This window comes from Oryzias latipes, chromosome 8 (genome assembly GCF_053564925.1).
Source record: "Oryzias latipes strain Hd-rR chromosome 8, Olatipes_Hd-rR_3.1".
Taxonomy (NCBI): domain Eukaryota; kingdom Metazoa; phylum Chordata; class Actinopteri; order Beloniformes; family Adrianichthyidae; genus Oryzias; species Oryzias latipes.
The window spans coordinates 24,952,450-24,971,167 of NC_136244.1; the positions used below are offsets into that span (position 1 = coordinate 24,952,450).

At 43.2% G+C, this 18,718-nt stretch overlaps 2 protein-coding genes across 9 annotated transcripts in view; one reads left to right on the forward strand and one right to left on the reverse strand.

The window, feature by feature from the left end:
* slc1a9 (solute carrier family 1 member 9) overlaps window positions 1-18,718 on the forward strand; it is a 23,574-nt gene continuing 4,856 nt past the window's right edge. For 3 of the 8 annotated variants that reach the window (XM_011477795.4, XM_020705059.3, XM_078951872.1), the window contains exons 1-8: window positions 1-112; window positions 5,438-5,553; window positions 13,521-13,673; window positions 14,327-14,479; window positions 14,786-15,039; window positions 16,828-16,933; window positions 17,044-17,170; window positions 18,384-18,617. In XM_011477795.4, the coding sequence (XP_011476097.1) occupies window positions 13,526-13,673; window positions 14,327-14,479; window positions 14,786-15,039; window positions 16,828-16,933; window positions 17,044-17,170; window positions 18,384-18,617 (1,022 nt within the window). In that variant the 5' untranslated portion in view covers window positions 1-112; window positions 5,438-5,553; window positions 13,521-13,525. Of the gene's footprint in view, window positions 113-3,165; window positions 3,265-5,073; window positions 5,174-5,272; window positions 5,331-5,437; window positions 5,554-9,770; window positions 9,910-13,520; window positions 13,674-14,326; window positions 14,480-14,785; window positions 15,040-16,827; window positions 16,934-17,043; window positions 17,171-18,383; window positions 18,618-18,718 lie in introns of those variants that run through there. The other 5 variants (XM_078951870.1, XM_078951869.1, XM_078951871.1 and 2 more) reach the window with 5 other exon arrangements.
* The window catches only part of kcna7 (potassium voltage-gated channel, shaker-related subfamily, member 7), an 18,388-nt gene continuing 14,892 nt past the window's right edge, over window positions 15,223-18,718 (reverse strand). The window contains exon 4 of the transcript XR_002873633.2: window positions 15,223-15,352. The gene's annotated coding sequence lies outside the window, so the exon portion shown is untranslated. The remainder of the gene's footprint in view (window positions 15,353-18,718) is intronic.

Sequence of the window (18,718 nt, forward strand, 5' to 3'; positions counted from 1 at the left end):
CTTTTATTTTCAAAGGTAAGACTAGCTACTTCCGGTGCTTGTTCTTGGTGCGTTTGACGAATTTGACGATGCCTGCCACTCTCCCAGGAATCGCAGAAACGAGGCGAGGTTGGTAAGTTGCAGATGGAGACCAAATCTTCAATTTAAAGTATGAAAAACCAATACATAAATAAAATATTTCGTTAGGAAAATATTCATTGGCGTAAAAAGGCAACAACTTCGAATTTCGTTCGCAAAATTAGCTAAAAACGGGCCGTTAGCAATAAAAACTGAAAACACAAATCATATTTGCCTATCTCCAATTATCTCCTGTGCTTTCGTGGCATTTTCTTTAACATGAAATCTGAAGAAAAAAAAAGATTTATATATATATATATATATATATATATATATATATATATTATTTTATTTTTTTTTTACTTTTTAACTAAGTGGTTAAATACTTGTCTCCACTTACGGTTAAAGGTTAAGTAGCAAGATTCTTTCAAGGTTTTCTTCATCTGCGGCCTTAAAGAATGCAACATGATCCCTTTTGGCACAATCAGACCTCAGGATATGACTTTCGGTTCAAATGCCAGATCTGGATTGTTTCCTGTTTGGCAGATTATCCTGGCTGTGATGAAGCTGAAATCATCACACATTTTTTTTCCCCTAAAGTAAACTGAATTTACAGATCTGGAGACTCAGCGTTGGGCCCCCGACGTTAACTCCTGGGGCCTCTGAGCAGAGAAACACTTCATTATTCCATTTCAATACTTGTCAGCACTTTTAGATGTAAAGATTTGAGTTTTAGTTTCTATTATGGAACCAGTTAGGTCCATTTTTAAGTGAGATATTTCAAAATCTCCAAATTAAAAAAGAATATTGCGAAGCCTTGAATGTTTTGTAAACCTTTGAAATTTGACTGGAGCACTTTTAAAATAATTATAACTGTGTATTTTCCTGCAAATAACTTTTTTATTAATTAAGATTATTAGATGTAGCAAAATTGCATTTAGATTTATATTTCATTGCACATAAAAATAGCCAGAGTATATTTCTTTCTTGGCTTTTAAAGGGTTTGATTTAATTTCTTCCTACAGTTTTTCACACTGATAACCGCCTGAATAAGTTAGTTTAAAATCTTCCAAATCTCTCAAATGTGGTTTTGGCCTGGAATCTGTCAATGGATTCCTTTCTTAGGCAGGGGCAGCAGACACATCCTGAAATACCATAAATGTGAATCATGAGCATGGTTGTCAGAAAAAGGATTTCCCATGGATGTTTAAAGTTTGTCCCAAGATCCAGCATGTCTCTTAACGCAGGTTAAGTGCGTTTCGTTCGGCAGCGACTGATCCTGCTGCGTCTCTGTTGTCGCTTTGCTCTTATGAATGTTTGTTATTTTTGTGTTTTCGCACAGATCGAGATCAGCTCCAACCCTAAACCCACCCGTTCAGACTAAATTCCGCTGCGTGTGTCTCTGATGAAATGCTGCAAAGTCGCTGTGAAGCAGCAGCAGCATCCAGAGACGTCTTTGTGGTCCGTCTGTTAATAAAAGCAGACACTTCAGACTGGCTGCTCTGTGGGGGGGGGGGTCGAAAAGGAGACAGACGAAGGGTAAATGGAGGACACACAGGGCGGCACACAGTTCACTGGGTCCTCGGCACAGCACACACCAACCAAGGGTTCAATGCTATTGACCCGCAAGAATAGCACATCCACTGAGCCTCCCCACCTTGAATGGTCTTGTTGAAAAGGAGAGTTATAAACTGGCGGATGAGCAAAGAGGGGGGGGTTTCTGCCTCCCCCTGCTGCTGCCTACCCTGTTTCTCTATCACTCTCTCTCACATGCTATCTCTTTCTTTCCTTTACCAAGTAGTGGTTTCCATCTCACCAAAACCCTTTCCCCTGAATGTTTAAAAAGATGAAAGGATAAGGAGAAGAATGGAGACAATAGGGTGCAGGTTTGTGTTACATCCCTGCCCCTGAGAGACTGCTCATGAAAGAGTTTGGGGATGGGAGAGATAGGGACCAGAGAGGAGACGCAGAAAGAGACGGGGATCATGAAAAGGGGTTTTCAAGCCGCCAAACGGGTCACTTCTGTATAGGCAGACAGACTGAAGTGCAGTCTTCAGTCGGGGACGGAGACATTTAACGCAGTCAATGCCCTCAGACGGAAGGAATTTTTGATGTTCCTGCACTCATTGACTGATTGCACCGACTCCCACACACTCACACACTCTTTCACAACCGTCTCATCTTCTTTAAAACAACACAAGGCTCTCCAGTTTATCATCAACACCACCACAAAGACTCCATAACCTTTTCTATCTCCATCCCTGCCTGGACTTGTCTCAGAAATTTCCGCCTCGGGGAGCATCAGTGAAAGTTGGATACGAGGAGCAATAAAAAGATGTGGACAGGAGTGGCAGTCGGTCAGGGATTAAAAGGGCTTTAACCTTTCCTGGCCTCCTAAAGTTTAACCGAGACACACAAATGTAATCCGGTTCATTTCATAATGAATGGGATTAAGGGAATTACCTTAAAACAGTTTATTCCCCGGAGGAAGTTTTCCTTATAGGAGGCACTAACATTTGACGGTCTACCACTGAAACTACACAAAATAACTTTACAGTTATTACACATCGATGTTTGGCTTTTAAGGCTTCTGCTGGTTCTTGTTCCCCTGAAGAATCGATGCAATGTCAGTTTCCAATGACTAACTTCCTTAAACGAGCATTTTGGAGTTTCCAGATGTCACTTCTGTTGCCATCCACCTCTGGGGTGAAATCAGAGCACCACCACCCATCCACTCACTGCCTGTGCCCTGGACATCCTTCATTTCCAGCTCAGGTCTGAGTGTAATTCGATGGCAGCTATTATGGCAATTATTTCAAATAGCTGCGCTGTGGAGGTGAAGCTGACTGTCCGTCTGTTGCAGAGCCACCGACTCCAAACTGAGTTTCAAACCTTCCACTTATCCCTTCTTTTCCGTTTCCTCTCTTTTATCTTTACGTCTCTGCCTCCTGAGTTTGTTGTGATTCTTTTTTACTTTCATCATCGTTCTTCTCAGCCATGAATCTCCAGTTCTTCATCTAAAAAAAAAAAAGGCTCTCCAGTGAAAGCCGTACAGCCACCGTCAGCACGCACACACTGAGGTGAAGCGCCATGTGTTTCCAATTTCAGGAGTAATGATCCTCTCTGCGCAATCTGACCCAATTAGCCAGAGCCTCCTGGAAATGCCTCGGTCGCCAGCCTTGGTGGCGAAGAGGGAAAGGGTCAAAGGTAAAGCCACATGTAGGGGGGGTGCAGGACTCACCTCCTGTCTCTTTGCCTCGCTGTCTGTCTGGCTCTCAATCTATCTGTGGCGTTTGTTCTGCCGTCCCACTCCTCCCCAGACATGTTCGGCACAGGTGTTGGTCTGGACAGACGCAGGACGCCAAGCCTGACGTGAAATTGACCTGCTCCCAAACTGTCAGTGAGGGGGATTGGAGATACAGACACACTGATGAGACTGTACACATGCAAACAACACAAGGCTTTCCAGCAGGAACCTGAAATTAGTGTGTGGAATATTCCCTTTGGGAGGAATGTGTGGTCACTGGAGGGGAACAGGTTGGAGCGGGCGCAACTCTGCCCCGGTGGGGCTGACATCTCTGATAACTGTCATTTCTCTGAAACGTCTGCAGAGCCGGCGTGCCAACACTCTGCTGGTCGTGTTTACATTTTCCTGCCCATGTCTGCTCTTCTCTAACGGCGCTCTTTCCCCTCCCCGCATTGCCTCTCACCCACTCGTCCCGGTCTCCTTATCTGTCCCTCCTCAGTGTCTCCTTTCAGGACTTGGTCCACCTACAGCGGCTACACTTTCATTCAGTGTCCCTCTAAACACACAAAACCCACACATCAGACCTGCAGCCTAAACAGCGAGCCATCTATTTACAGTTTTGCCCTCATCCTCCCATCTTCCAGTGAACTTTTTGCCACCGTCCGTTCCCTGCCGTCTTCCGCCATAAGCCGTGTTTTTGTCCCCTTTTTTCGCCAGAGGCCAAACTGTTACACATTGTAAACTTTACCCACTGTACAACAAGCGCAGGGTTGAATTTCAGAGGCAGACTTTGTGTTTGAACTGCTCTGGCAATTAGTAGAGGATAGACTTACAGAGCACCTACTGCACAATAGAGGCACCGCTCCAGTTGTACGAGCCCCTGTTCCCATTTAGCCCCTCTCCATCTGTCAGTCCTGTGGGACCTCCTGCCAGACTGTGAGCGCACGAAGTCTATGTTGGATCTCTTTTCTACACAGGCCTGAAATTTAAAGTGTTTTGGCTTTTGTTGTAATTGAACCAGTTATAGACGTGATAATAGTAACAGTTCAGCAGCATTTATAACCACGACATGAAGGATTGTTAGCATGAGCTGCTGTTTCTATTGTTAGCTGGTAAATAGTTATTTGTTGATGTCAATAATCCTGTGCTGCTATTTTTCTGGGTAAATGAAACTATGAGGTTTGTCCTGAAGCGGATTCCTGACATTCTGAACATCTTTTTTTAAAATATTTGGTAAATTATGTTTAAAATGACAGTTATTTAAACAGGTTGTAGCTTGGAAAAGAGTTGGAACATCGTCGTTTTTGCAGGGGATGTTTGTGTCTAAAGTAGGTTATTTCGGTTTCCTGTTTTTAAGCCCTGCTGTTATTAGTGTGCGAGCTTTTTGTTCATCAGCTTGAGTTTCATGTCTCCGCCTTGCCAGCGAGGACGAGTAGGTTTCACACCGAGCAGTGTTTTCTCATCGGTGTCAGCCACGTCTCCTTCTTTTACGGCCCCACGTTTGACAGTTGAGATGTTTTGCTCATAAACTAATTGCAGGTCTGTCATAAGGCCCTTTTAAGCCCAGAGGCCTGAAGTCTTTACGACACTTTTTAAAAAACTTTTATTGACTACTTGAAATTTCCCACCTTCGCTGCTCATTCACCTCCACTCCTGAAGCTTCACAGTAAAAAAAAAAAGGCCTGAATGTTGTATGTGGGGAATGTGGCAGCTCCGCCTTCGAGCTGCCAGCTCTTTGAGGCCTCATGACTGACACCGATATCTGTCAGGGTGCATCCCAGACTCCAGCTACTGTGTGGTCTGTCCATGAAGAGTCATGGCGCCCCCCTGTGGAGGGGAGGGCATTCTTGACCTCCCTTCCCCTCTCAGGTACGCACTAACACATTGCCGTTTTGTTTTTTTTGGAGTTTTTGCATAAACTTGCTCTCCTTCATCACCGAAAGCATGCCCTCCTTCCTTCTGCTGCAGCGCAAAGTGACATGCATCCTTCAAAGTGTGCAGCAAGGCAGGAGCAAAGTGGAAGGGAGTGAGACGGAGAGAAAGGATGGGGGAGGAGGAGGAGGAGAGTGACATGCTGCAGGGTGGGGGGGCTCAGAGCACCAAGCTGTTGTATTAATCTGCAAATTTTCTCAGATGACGCAAGGACTGCGACTTTGCCTCCCGTCCCCTCTTCATCTCCACATCCCCACTCCCCGAGTTCCCTCCCGATGCCTCACTCTTGTTGGATGGGAGACAGCGACGCACATCAGGTGAGCCGAGTCGCCTCGTTTCTGCAGGTTTTCCACCTCCCTGCGTGTCCAGAGAGGTGGAAAACCCACCAGCGCAGAGCTGGGTTCCAACTTCTTTCCTAAGACATTTGTGATCATGAGCTTGTGATGTTTTATGGCTGCGATAAGAAGAGATGTCTCAGTGTCTCGCTTGTTTTGTTTGTTTTTTTTCAATTCATCATCTGCAACTTTTTGAGTGCTGTGAATTCTGCATCTTTGCTGTTCTTGGACAAGTGGCGTGAGGATTTAAAAGCAGAAACGTGAACTCTCTGCCAGGCCAACGGCGAGCACAGTTTTCCCGATGTATGTGTGATTGGGAAAAAAAAGGACGATGACAGATCAAAAAGGAAACAAACGAGGGGAAAAAGAGGGACTTTATAAATAGCAGGGCTTTACGAGGGTGAAGAGAGCAGATGTGAACGACAGTCCGTGTTTAAGGAGTTCAAACAACAGATTAATACACTGAGATTATCATGCAAGAGAGAGGAGGGGAGGGGTTTGTGCGTTTGACATGTGTTCACAAACTCTCAATAACACTCACACACACACACAAAGGCTTTCATGCTCTCACACTGAATGCCCAGTACATAAACCCCCTCCCAAAAAATATTTATTTCTTATTTAAACTTTTTTTTATACCAAATTATTGAATAAATGGTCAAACTTTAAATGTTATTATTTCAAAATAAGACTCAAATTTGCTTGAAAAGTAATGTTTCAACTAAAATTAAAATTTCTCAGCTGCTTTTATTTTTCAAATGCAACGGGGGGGGGGGGGGGGGACGGTACATTTTCTTTCAAAAACCCTTGAAGAATTGAATAAATCTTTGCCCACCAGGGAGGAGGAAAGCAGCAACATAAATCACCTCAGATTGTGTCGTAGGCTTGGATTTTATCTTGACGGATTCATTGAGGTAGTCATCATTACAACATCTGAACATTTTCCAAGCCGCCTTTGACTTTTGGGCATCTATGAACGTGTGAAAGAAATAAACCGGGAGGCGGATCTCACACGCCATCAATCTTTTATTTAGAAAAGCTTAGCAGCTGATGATTTTTATCAGACCTAGCAGTAAAGCTGACTTCTCAATAACTCTAATAAAACTTTTGACGGGGCCTAGCCGAGTCTAGCATGTTTTGGCTTTTGGAGGGTTGACCCTGTAAAGATTCATGATTACTGTTGCCTCAGAGGTCAAGCAGGAGTCCCCGCCGGGTCAGATGTTTCCTGAGGCGGGACTCCAACCGTCAACTAGTCAGGAGTCAGTGGCCTCTGCATATCTTTTACTGAACTCCACCTTGGCTGCATCTGCACTCAATAAAGTGTAGAAAGTTGCTATAATTATAGTTGTAAAATTCCTTAACAGCTAAGCCAACCAAATAACCAGAAAAAATACGTTGGGGACCTCCAGTCTCTTTCCAAATGTTCCAATAAATAAGCCTAAACGTTTTAGAGGTCAGCGAGAAAGCGGACAACCCATTTGAATAAGAGGCATCTCCTTCCATTAGAAGAGTTTCATCCAATCTTTATTTGGGAACTTAAAAAGGTCAACGATCCATCACAAAGCAAGTTGGCAGCCCCACGATGATGGAGTGAACAGGATCTGAAGAAAAGCCAGCAGGCACGGCAATAACTTGTTCCTCTTCTTCAGTTAACACAGTTGCGGGCAGAAACTCTTCAGGAGTCTCCCCATTGACTCTACAAGAGGTTAAAGCAAGAGCGGAAGCATTTGACCTCTGCAGTCACATCCCATCTCTGAGCGGCAGTCCTGATCTGATTGACTCTGATAGTCACTGACAGCGGTAATAGACACTGTTTAACCCTGCCGCCGTCGGCCAGGCACGTGTCCCGGGCAGCTGTTCATCCTAAGTGCAGATCTTTGTCTTCACTGCAGAGATTATAACTCAAATAATTGAGTTTGTTTGATGACGGCAAATTGGAACGCCGCGGAAGATTTTAAAAAATGTTCAATTTATTTTTTATTATTTATTTTTTTAACTTGTCCTGTCCAACAGCTGACCAAATGGATGAGAGCTGAATGCCTCTTGTGTCGGACATATTACACTTTTACAACAGGGCTTATGAACCGTGACACACCGGAGGTATATTTGAATAAACCCCTTTTGTAATTTAGGCTAAACTTTATTTAAGATGTTCAATTTATATAGAAACAAGCTTAAAACATTTAAAGAATGAGTCAAGTTCAGCTGCATGGATTCTATCATTTAAAGTAAAAGGCAACCCTTCAGTATGATTTTACAAATATTCAAACCAGTCAATGCATTTAGGTTGCAGCTGCAATTTGTTCTTTAAAGACCAACCCCGATGAAAATGGTTTTGATAACATGTTCTTGTGAGATTTTTCTGATGAATGAATCAGGAGCAGACCAAAAAAAAATGACATTTGGAAAACATCTTATTTGTGAGATAGAAATTATCTAGTGCTCTCAGCAACTAGGAAGGGAAGGGGGGGCGGAGTTGCTCCGCAGCTTAGAGGCAAATTTCGAATGAACTCCTGATGCTCTGCAGTTGACTCTATCCTGCAAAAAGACACATTTTTTTTGGTTTTGGCTAAAAGCTGCATAACCAATCAAGTAGATGAAAAGACGATTGAGTTGGACTTCAAATACTTTTTTTTATTTGCTGACAAAAATGTAAAATTTTTAATGTTTAAGAAATAAAGCTGACATTTTACAATTTGATTTAATGGGAATTTATAGATAACGATGGACGATATACTTTTGTCAAAGAGAAAATCATCAGACACTGTCATTGCATGGATTCCCTTACTAGCACTTAGTGTCCTGTCTTTTTGTGCAGCACTGCCCCCCCCCCCCCCCCCCCACGCACATGGGTTGTGGAGGGGCAGGGTGGGGATTACATCTCGATCCCTTTGCAAAGCTCACACCAAACAATCAAGCATTGGAAATAATCCTCTGAGACACCCATGCACACCCCCAGTGATGAACACAGATGTGTCCGAAAAACATTATGACGCCACGTTGTGTATTCTTAGAGCACAAGTCGGCAAATTTAGACAAAATCTGCTCGGGGAGGCAACGCCTCATCCAGCACTGATGAAAATAAAATGAACCCGCCGTTAGTTTTCCATCTTTACATGCAGAGGATGTCAATATTTGCTCTCAGCGTGAAATGGCAGCACCTAAAAATGTACAAGTTGAAAAAATAAATCTGTCCTGGAATGATTTGAACAACTGGAAAGCACATTTAAAAAGAAGAAGAAGCGGGAACCATTTTAAAGTGAGGCCTGTTTGTAAGGAGGAATATGTAAAAAATAACTTCACAAGAATGTAAAAAATTACCTCTGACACAAAAATATTTAATCGAAATTCCTTTTTGATGAGCCAACGCGTGGGGTTTCGTCTGTTGTTTCACATTTGAGGATAAGATCAGAAGTGACTCCAAAGCCGGCAGAAAACCGGTTTACAAATCGGAGTCGACCTGGCAGAGTCGTGCAACGTTTCGACTCGGATTCACTGGAAGTTGCCTCACAGTTCTGAAGGCCTTCGTCAGAATTCTGTTTCTCACCCATGCTGTCTGCTGTGGTGAGTTTTTTTCCTGTCCTGGATGCCGCTTCGACACTCTGCACAGCATCTGCTGCTTCTGTTTTTGCTGAGAGGCAGACAGTTTTTATCACTTCAGCCGACGGTTGATTCCTCGAGGCCAGCTATGTCATGTCTTGAGGCAGCTCAGACATTTCCTGGAGCAGAGAAATAATCTGTCTGCTCAGGATGGAGGACAGATTTGCAGTCCAGTTTTGGGTCCTTGAGTCTGTTCTCACGTCCTAAAAACCTCTCTGCTTTACTGGTGTTTTGTTCATGTTTAGGCCTTATTATTGGAAAAGCGTTTTCTCACCTTGTGCACCATAACTGTAAAATGAAAGAAAAAAAAGATTGAAATAATTCAATTTTACTATGACAGATTATCTCCCACCGTGCAAGTGGCCCTTTTGTCCCGAAAAGAGAGTTTTTTTTGTCCACTAATTCATTTCAAGGTAACTGGCTTAGTGTTTGACAAACAACTATGTGGAACAATGTTCAGAATGATGTAAAGATTGGAAAGAGGATTTGTGAAGACTAGAACACTGGAACGCCCTCCCCCCTCTCTTCCCCGTACTCCATTCACAGAGGATTACATCTCTGCAATTGAAACTTGGCAGTAAATTCTCCGCCCTGAAAATGTACCATCTCAGATCACGCCGGCAATCTGACGGCGTGGAGTGGAGTGGCCATCTTTGCCTCCGAGAAAAGAGGAGCGGAAACACGGCTGAAGGGGGCAGGAGGTGATAGAGATGAAGCCTTAGGCAAACAAACCAGTAGGTGAGATCTTTTGTCCGCTCCTGCCTCACTTTTTCCGTGAACAAATGTGGAAAATTCACCAGGACAGACACAGACAATGCCGTCTGCTAAGCTGATGGATTATACTCTCGTCTGATTGCGAGTCCGACCGTTCGTAAATGTGAATTTGTTCTTGTCACATGGATTTGGCCCGACTGCCTTACTCCCCAGATGTGTTTATAGATTGTGGGGAGGTGGCAGCTGTGGTGTCTTCGAAACGTCTTAAATGAGAAGACTAGTTAAGATATTTTCCATTAGAAAGCTTTTTTGTGCCAGTTTGGAATGAATGCTTCGGAGGTAGTACATATTTATGAGCTGAGAGTTTGCTTCATGCCTTAATCACAACTGTCCTATGTAGTATGTGCTCCTATCATGAAGCCCGACTGTTAAAAATAAGGGAAACTAAACAATTACTGACGTCTGTGTGGACATCCTACAGGTGTCCTTCCGCCACTTATGTATCACATACCGTATTTGCGTTTGGTCAGTAAGAAGCTAGTATGTGCACACTACCACAAATAGAGTGCGACGTAAGATCACCTCACAACATCGTCACCCGTACGTCATTAGTGCGCCTAACTTACATTATCCCTACATATACTTCACGATACTCTTACCACACATACGACAATGGTGCGTTCCATTCTCATGACGTCCCTTGAGGAAACCATATGAGCCTCAAGGAAAGCCACTTCTGTCTACGTCCCTCCACGTGCTTGGACAACCCAATAAGGCTTTAGTCACACATGCCTGTACGAGGGGGTTGACCTGCAGATTTTTGGGTTGTCCGAAAACATGGACAACCCAAATATCTGCAATTATTACTTATAAAGAATTGGTTTGGATATCGGGCAGGTTTTGGATTATCTTAGAGGAAAGATCAACGTTTTTAAACTCTCAGCTTGAGTGGAATAACATGACAACGTGCCTCATAAATGATGGCAGTCCAGGCACCTCAGACACCATCCGTCATTGCCATGGCGATCCTTCCATCACTCAATTACATTACATTCAGTTTGACATTGTATTGTTTTGAGAATCAGCTGGAATATCTTAAATCGTCAGCTTCTTTGAAGAAACATCAACCTTTTGGCCTGTCAGCCAAAATGTCCTTTCACAAAAAAAGGAACAGCAATGTTGTGCTCGTGGATCTCATTGAGGTGGACGATTCTCTCACACATTAGTACCTTTCATTGATTCCTAGCATGTGAACTAACACTTTTTAGAGCGGTGTAAACTTTACAGCCAAAATTCTGTCTTTTGTACTTTCGGATTGTAGTTTCTGCCTGTTTTCTTTTATATTTTCTTTTATGGTGCGTACTTTTACAATGCCCTAGACTGGGGTGCAACATGAAATTGGGGCTCGTCCGGGATTGCAACTAGTAACATATTAAACTAGGTTACTCATAGAGAAGTCATCTTTCCTATAAAACAGCGTGAATGTTTCCATTCTTACTGTTCTGTTTCTGCTGTAGATTTTCAGATGAAACTAACTTTTCAAAGGTATTTAATATACCATATACCACTGGTATTTAATGCTCGGTCATTAGAATTTTCCTATCAGCCTTCAATTCTAAACGTATCCAGACAATGACTCAATCAATACATGAAGACAGTAGATGTTAGTGTTGAACATAGAGGCTACTTACTTCGGGGCGCTGACCACCGAGATGGGCCGCCATTCTTCCCGTGACTCTCTCAGTCTGACTGCCTTTGATTTTTCCGGAAGAAAAAAAACAGTGCCCCCTACTGGTCGTTCCTGTTACGCATTTTGTATCAATTCGGTGTCTCTGAGAATAATATACTTTTAATATATATATTAGCCTTTAAAAGTGAACGTCATATTCTCAGATAATAATTTTTATTTTCCTTTAAAGTTTTTTTAAGCCCTGCTACACCCACTGAAGGAAATACGTAGAAGGGAAGGCTGATAGGAAAATTCTAATGACCGAGCATTCCACTGGTATTTAAACGCAGCACTTACGGACGAATTTGTGAGACGTGAAAATAGTCTCACGGTAGATCCGTGCGTAACTTTGGCTTCGTGTGTGCGTAACAAGGGATTCGTGTGTGTTTTTTAAAGAAGTGTGTGTGTAAGTAGTTTCAAGCTGTTGTAATCTTAATTTGTGCATACGTAAATTGCATCTTGTATTTTTTTAATTTTACATTTTTTTAACTTATACACAAAACGTATTATGTGAGTAACAATTCACGCACAAATCCAAATTTATGCACAAATCCTAATTTACGCACGCACAAAGCAAGAATATGCATACACAAATCCTAATTTACGCACAAATCAAGAATTACGCACACACAAATCCGACTGAGTCTAATTTCTCTCCATAACACAGCGAACAAGTCGCATGGTAAACTTGGCAATGTTTTACGCCGGATGCCTTTCCTGACGCAATACGATTTTAAATAAAGTTAAAAAAAAACACATTGAGGGTTTTTGTTTCATGTGAGAATATCATTAGAAAGGGTGAAAGTTTAATACCAGTGTTGCTGTTGTTGATGTAACCCCAAAGTGACCTTTGCATTTGTTCTATATAGAAAATCAAATAAGACGATTTCAGTCGCCTCTAACTCCTCAGCCGGCTAACGTCTCACACTCATGTCCCTGACCTGAGACTGCAAGGACACACGAGACGCCGCACGTCATGAGATGTCAGAAAAGTCAAACATCTGGTTGCCGTCTGTAGTGACTGTGTCTCACATTGCACATATTCACTAGAAGTTTGGTGGATGAACTAAAACCTAAAGAGTAACAAAACTGAACATGGTGGACGCTTTTGAAGCTTTGTGTCATGAAATTTCCTTTTTTGAGAAGGTGTTGTTTGTTTTGTAGCTTCTGTCTAATGAATCTCCAGCTGACGCTTTAGAAACTGAATAATTTGTGTTATCCTCGTTTGCAGTGTTACCGTTACAAAAAGAGAACATCCCATGTTGTGGTGGATATATCAAAGAGGAAGCTCATTGGATGGAGTCAGAATTTTCAAATTAAAAGCTTTTAATGACTGAAGTTGTGACTTTTTGTGCATAAAAAAGAAAGGGAAGGAAAAATATTGAAGTGCAATGTTGTTTTTTGTTTTTTTTAATTGTGTTTAGATACTAATCACTGATGCTGTCACTGTGCTAAATGGCTGGGAGCTGACTCATCTTTCATATGCATTAGCGTCGCGTGGGATCAGCTCCATACCAAGTTTTTCTTCCTCTCCACGATTTAAGAGGGCCACGGATAGATTACATCTCTTCAGTTGTTTAGCCGATGCCTGCTGTGTTTGGGTTGCCTGCAGTCACGCGTCTTTACCTCTCAGAACCTGAAGAGAACCAGGTTCTCTTGGATTTTTCCCAAATCCCATTCAGAAAAAGTCAGGAATAAGGAGGTTTAAATCAATCTAAATAAACTTTTTAAGCAGAGACTGCATCAAACAGAAATCCTATTATAGTAAAAAGTCAAATTTATGCAGGATTTCATAGTAATCGATGCACCATTCACAGTCTAAACGAATGAGCAAGTCTGGAGGATATTGAATCATCAAGAATGCATCCGGTTGAGAATAAACAGATATGTCGGCCTCTCTTCACAGGCAGGATGACAAACAAACCAGCCACCAACCAATCCAACACCGCAAAGGAGAAGGAAGAATCGCAGCGTGATGACAACACAGATGTAGCCTACAAAGATGCAGGCCACTGCAGCCGCAGTACTCACAACCTCCTTCTGGGTCTCACTGTCCTCGGTACGCAGGAGCGTTCTTTAAAACCATTCCCACCTCAGTGTATCCTAAATCCCAACCTCTTTAACTAGTTTGCTAGAATTCAGATGAAGATTTAGTTGCTTTTTCATCCAGCTTGGTTTGCAGAAAATCTTACCACATGCAAGCGTAGTCCGTGACCATTTTCCCGTGAGACACCATAGGATTGTTGTTGTCCTCGGTCGGTTTCTGTAAACACTTTGCTATGTTTTGCCATAGCTGGGCTTTCAATCCAAAAAGAGAAAAAAATCCCTGCGACGCTGAGAAGTGTGTTATTTTTGTCTGTAATTTGTCACCAAGATTTAAACTCCGATATGAAGCTGTTTACATTACAGTAGATGGCTCTCATTAGTCAGAGAGCCTTTACACGGCAGATGTAAACTAACAGGCCGGGACTTTGGATTCACCGAGGACTTGCTGAGTTTTTCAGCTAAACAAATATAGTCAATGTGGTTGTCCGTACTTTTCATTTGCCTGCCTTCTAAACCGATACAGGAAAGACTTTCCACTTGACATCTTCGTCATTCTTGTTACAGTAAAAAAAAAAAAAAAAAACATTTATTTTATTTATTTATTTCTTTCTTTTTCAAACTGAACCTTACAAAGGGGACATAAATGTTTTTTTTTTCCTTTCTCAGGTGTCGTTATGGGGGTGGTGTTTGGGATGCTGCTGCGGTACATGATGGTGACAGACTTGTCCGCCCTCACTATGGTTTCCTTTCCTGGAGAAGTCCTGATGAGAATGCTGAAGATGCTCATCCTGCCTCTGATCATCTCCAGCCTCATCACAGGCGAGCCACTCACACACATCCTAAGACCAAATTCAGCTATTTTTGTTTTTTATCAGCTGTAGATGCTGACGATGTGATATTTTTCTGCTCAAAGTTGGTCCATTCCAATCCTTTCCTGTGTGACAGGCCTGATTCGTATTGGAGAAATTAATTTAGTTCCTATTTTTGTATGTGAAGTTGAACAAAATGTGCAAAAAAACTGCAAATGAAACATTAGTTTATATGGATTTTCCTGCTAAAACATCTCCCTAAACTGGTGAGACAGACCACAGATGGTTCTTAAACCTTTCCCCCCGCCTCCTTCAGGTCTCGCCGGTCTTGATGCTCGTTCTAGTGGCAGGATGGGAAGCAGAGCCATGGTGTACTACATGTCCACCACTGTAATCGCTGCCGTTCTGGGGGTGATCCTGGTGCTGGGAATCCACCCGGGTAACCCCAAGCTGAGGGGAAGAACCGCATCCACAGCAACAAAGAACCAGGAGGTCAGCAGCCTGGATGCCTTCCTGGATCTGATTAGGAACCTGTTCCCCGAGAATCTGGTGCAGGCCTGCATCCAACAGGTACTCCCAGTTTTTCTATTTTTCTTAGTTTTTCTTAATTACAATTAGAACATAATTTGATAAATATAAACTCAATAAATGCAATAAACTCATCAGGAAAATACTTTATAAGGCAGGAAATCTTGGGAGAAAATGCAGATAATCATTGTCTGTCATGGTTTTTATTTTTCTACATTGTTAAACATTTGCCTGCTGTTGTGCCACAGATTAATGTTGAAGTTCTGTGTTGTTTTTCGACATGTGCTTTAAGTTATCCTTCACTGTGACCCGTTTTGTTCTGCCTTGCTGTCATCTGTTTGGAGATTATGGCTCCCTGTGGGCAGAAAAAAATTGAAGATAAAATATTGAATGTGGATCAATGGTTTCAATCATTAGCAGACCGTTTTAAAAAACCAATAAATACATCTTTCTCCTAGAAGTGCTATAAAGCAAAAACCGTCCTTGGTTTTAAAGATCTTTAACATCTCAAAGTCCCACTCTGATCATCTTTTGAGCTAATTTCAAAGCATTCCCAGTGATTGTTTAATCACGATTATGCAGTTTTTAACGCAAATACAAAGAATCTGTGTTGTTTTCTTAGACATAGTTTCTGCAGAGCGGCAGGAGTTCATTAAAAATTCACCTAGTGCGCCTAACTTACATTATGCCTACAAATACTTCACGATACTCTTACCTCACATACGACAATGGTACCATTCTCATGATGTCCCTTGTGGGCGGGACTGTTGGCGTGTAGCAACCCCACCTCCTTCCCCTACCCGTCGCAGAGCAGGATGCTTTGACCCGCCCAGCGTATTTTCTATGTCACAAAAACGACCCTTTTCAAAACGTATTTTTTCTTCTGTTGCTTATTCACAACAATTTAAATAAAGAAATACTCAGAAATTCAATTTTAAGCTTCCATCGATCCATTTTCTTAAACCCCCCTAAGGCTTTCGGGGTCACGGGGTTGCCATGCGGTCTCGGTTACTGTGGGGCAAGGGGGGGGGGGGGGGGGTACACCCTGGACAGGTCGCCAGTCTGGCACACACTTGCAGTGCTTAATTTTCCTATTATACCTCCTTCACTAGAAAAATGCCGCAAAAATGTGTTCAAAATACACAATTTCCATGGAAATGGGTCTTCAAAGTAGGAATAGAGGTTGAGCTGAAGATTCCAGGTTTTCCACCAAAGCTCTGGCTGGAATCCCAGCAGGTTTCTTCTGGGTTTTGAGCAGAATAATGAAGGAATCTTGTGTTGATCTCTCTGAGATCAGTTAAGGAATAAACGCTCCTACACACCATCATCAGTCCCATAGCTCATCCTCTCATGTCTTGTTTGTTGTTAAGTTGGGTCTGTCTAAATGATTCCTTCTGTCCTGTTTAAGTAGGTTGAGGTCAGCCTCTTGCGTTAGTATAGTGTCTACTAGTGAGTAGAGAAAGCTGCCAAACCAGACCTGATTGACTCCCTACTCTCTCTTTGTGTTTTTTCATCAGGTTTTCTCCTTCTTGAACCTCTCTTTGCGTTTCTGCTTTACTGCTTCTTTTGTTTAAACTCATCAGGAATTCATTTGGGTCGTAAAAGGAGTGGCAGTCAACGCAGGAAGAGACTGTCTTCCATTTAATGTTTTTTTTTTAATGTTGTTTTTATGTGAGAATCTCTTGTTCTCCGTTTGTTCTTTAAACACAAATCACTGTCAGTTCTGCAGCAGCTGAGGCTGCAAAAAATCCAACATTCTCATCTGGATCTTTCCCATCCTCCTAACCTGGGTTATTGAGCGTTCTTGATGTTTTTCTGTGTGTCTTGTAGGTTCAGACGGTGGTGAAAACAGTGCAGGTGGTTCCGTCAAACCAATCTGAGGCCGTCTCAGTGGTTAAAAAAAAACTGGAATACAAATGGGGGATGAATGTCCTCGGTGAGTTGGTGAAAGTCAGAGTGGAAAGACTTTTGCTGCATTTTATGTCTTTTTTGTTTTGCTTGAAACCTGCATGTTTAGCTGATTGGCTGCTTCGTGTCTTCACTAAGGCTTGATTGGCTTCTTCATCACCTTTGGCATCTGCATGGGCAGGATGGGCGAGCGGGGCAAGATCATGTGTGACTTCTTCAACATCTTGAATGAAATAATCATGACGATGGTCTCCATGATCATGTGGTCAGTGTCTGTGTGCATTGGTGTGTTTTTTGCATGCGTGCGTTCCCTCCGTCTCTGCTTCTGTGTCTCTTTGCCATTGGCTGCTTGGCTTTGACGTGCTGAAGATACCCCTCAGAGGTCAGCGACAGTGATGGATCAGCCCCAGCCTTGCATTCATCAGGCGAACTGTGGGAACGGCCAAGTTAGTCAGACAGTGAGACGAGGAGGAGGAGAAGAAGTTTTGGTGAAGGACATGGACAGATGGGGAAGGAGAGGGATTCTCTGGGACACGCTGGAGTCTGCGGTAAGCCGGGGAGTAGCAGAGGTCGGGGCCCGGAACAATGTGGAGGACTCCCATGAGATCTGGGGTGGACGATTTCCAAGATGTAATGGATCCACTGATGTGGAGGAGCCACTTGGCAGCAGAGTAGAAAGCAGACAGCCGTGAGGCGGAAGGATGAGCGTGCCTTCAAAAAGTAGGGCTCGTCTTGAGGATTCGCAGGAACATGGCTGGTCTTTCAGGGAAAGAGAACATCAGCACTCTGAGCTGGAACGGGACCAGGAGAGGGGGGGTTTTGGTCTGAAGAAAAACAGCAGGATGCTTGTCTTACATCTCTTTTGGGCCATCCACATGTGCAGCTGGACACCAAAGGAATGGTGTCAGCTCCACATCACTCACTCAGTATAAACAAATTACTCAGTGGGCCTGTGGAGCAAACCAATCACAGAGGCCCGTGTATACAGAACCATGGAGAAAAGCCATTGACTCACACATGCTGCCTCTCCAGAAAACAACTGCCCCGGCGTTCGCCACACAGCTGACCCGCTGAAGCAGGCCGCGGTCGGGATGAGGCTGGGGGGGCGGGGCCAGGAGGGAAAACAATGTTTGTCTGTATTCATGAATGGGATCAACTGCTTTCTGAAGCTGGAACCTGGAGATCTACGAGCGGATCACGTTCACTGGCAATAAAGAAGATTATTTGATCAGACTCAGTGCTAATTACTATTCTACTCTATTTCATTATTTATAAAATCTCTGATTTGTGCATCATTAAAAAGCTGAAATGGTGGGATACGTAGTTCCTCTCTAAAAGAAGAATAAAAGCATCTGTCAAAAACTTTAAAAAGCAGTAGGACATGCATGCAAACTGCTATTTTACGTTTTTTGTTTTTTCTAAATGCGTCAGAAAGCATCTCCTCGTCCAGCCGGATCTTTGCTTCTTGTTCTGTGCAGGTACTCCCCTGTTGGCATTTCCTCCCTGATTGCAGGAAAGATCGCAGCTATTGGAGACTTGGAGACGGTAGCCAGGCAGCTGGGCATGTACATGGTGACCGTCATCGTGGGTCTCGTGATCCACGGCGGCTTGATCCTCCCCGCCATTTTCTTCGCCATCACCAGAAAAAGCCCTTTTGCCTTCTACTCTGGAATCTTCCAGGCATGGATCACAGCTCTGGGCACTGCGAGCAGGTATGCCAATGTGATCGATCGGAGAATGATCACCAAAGTTGTCCATTGCTGAGCTGGGCCAGCACAGCCAAAAGTGCGTGAGCGGAGGCTTTCATGGACAA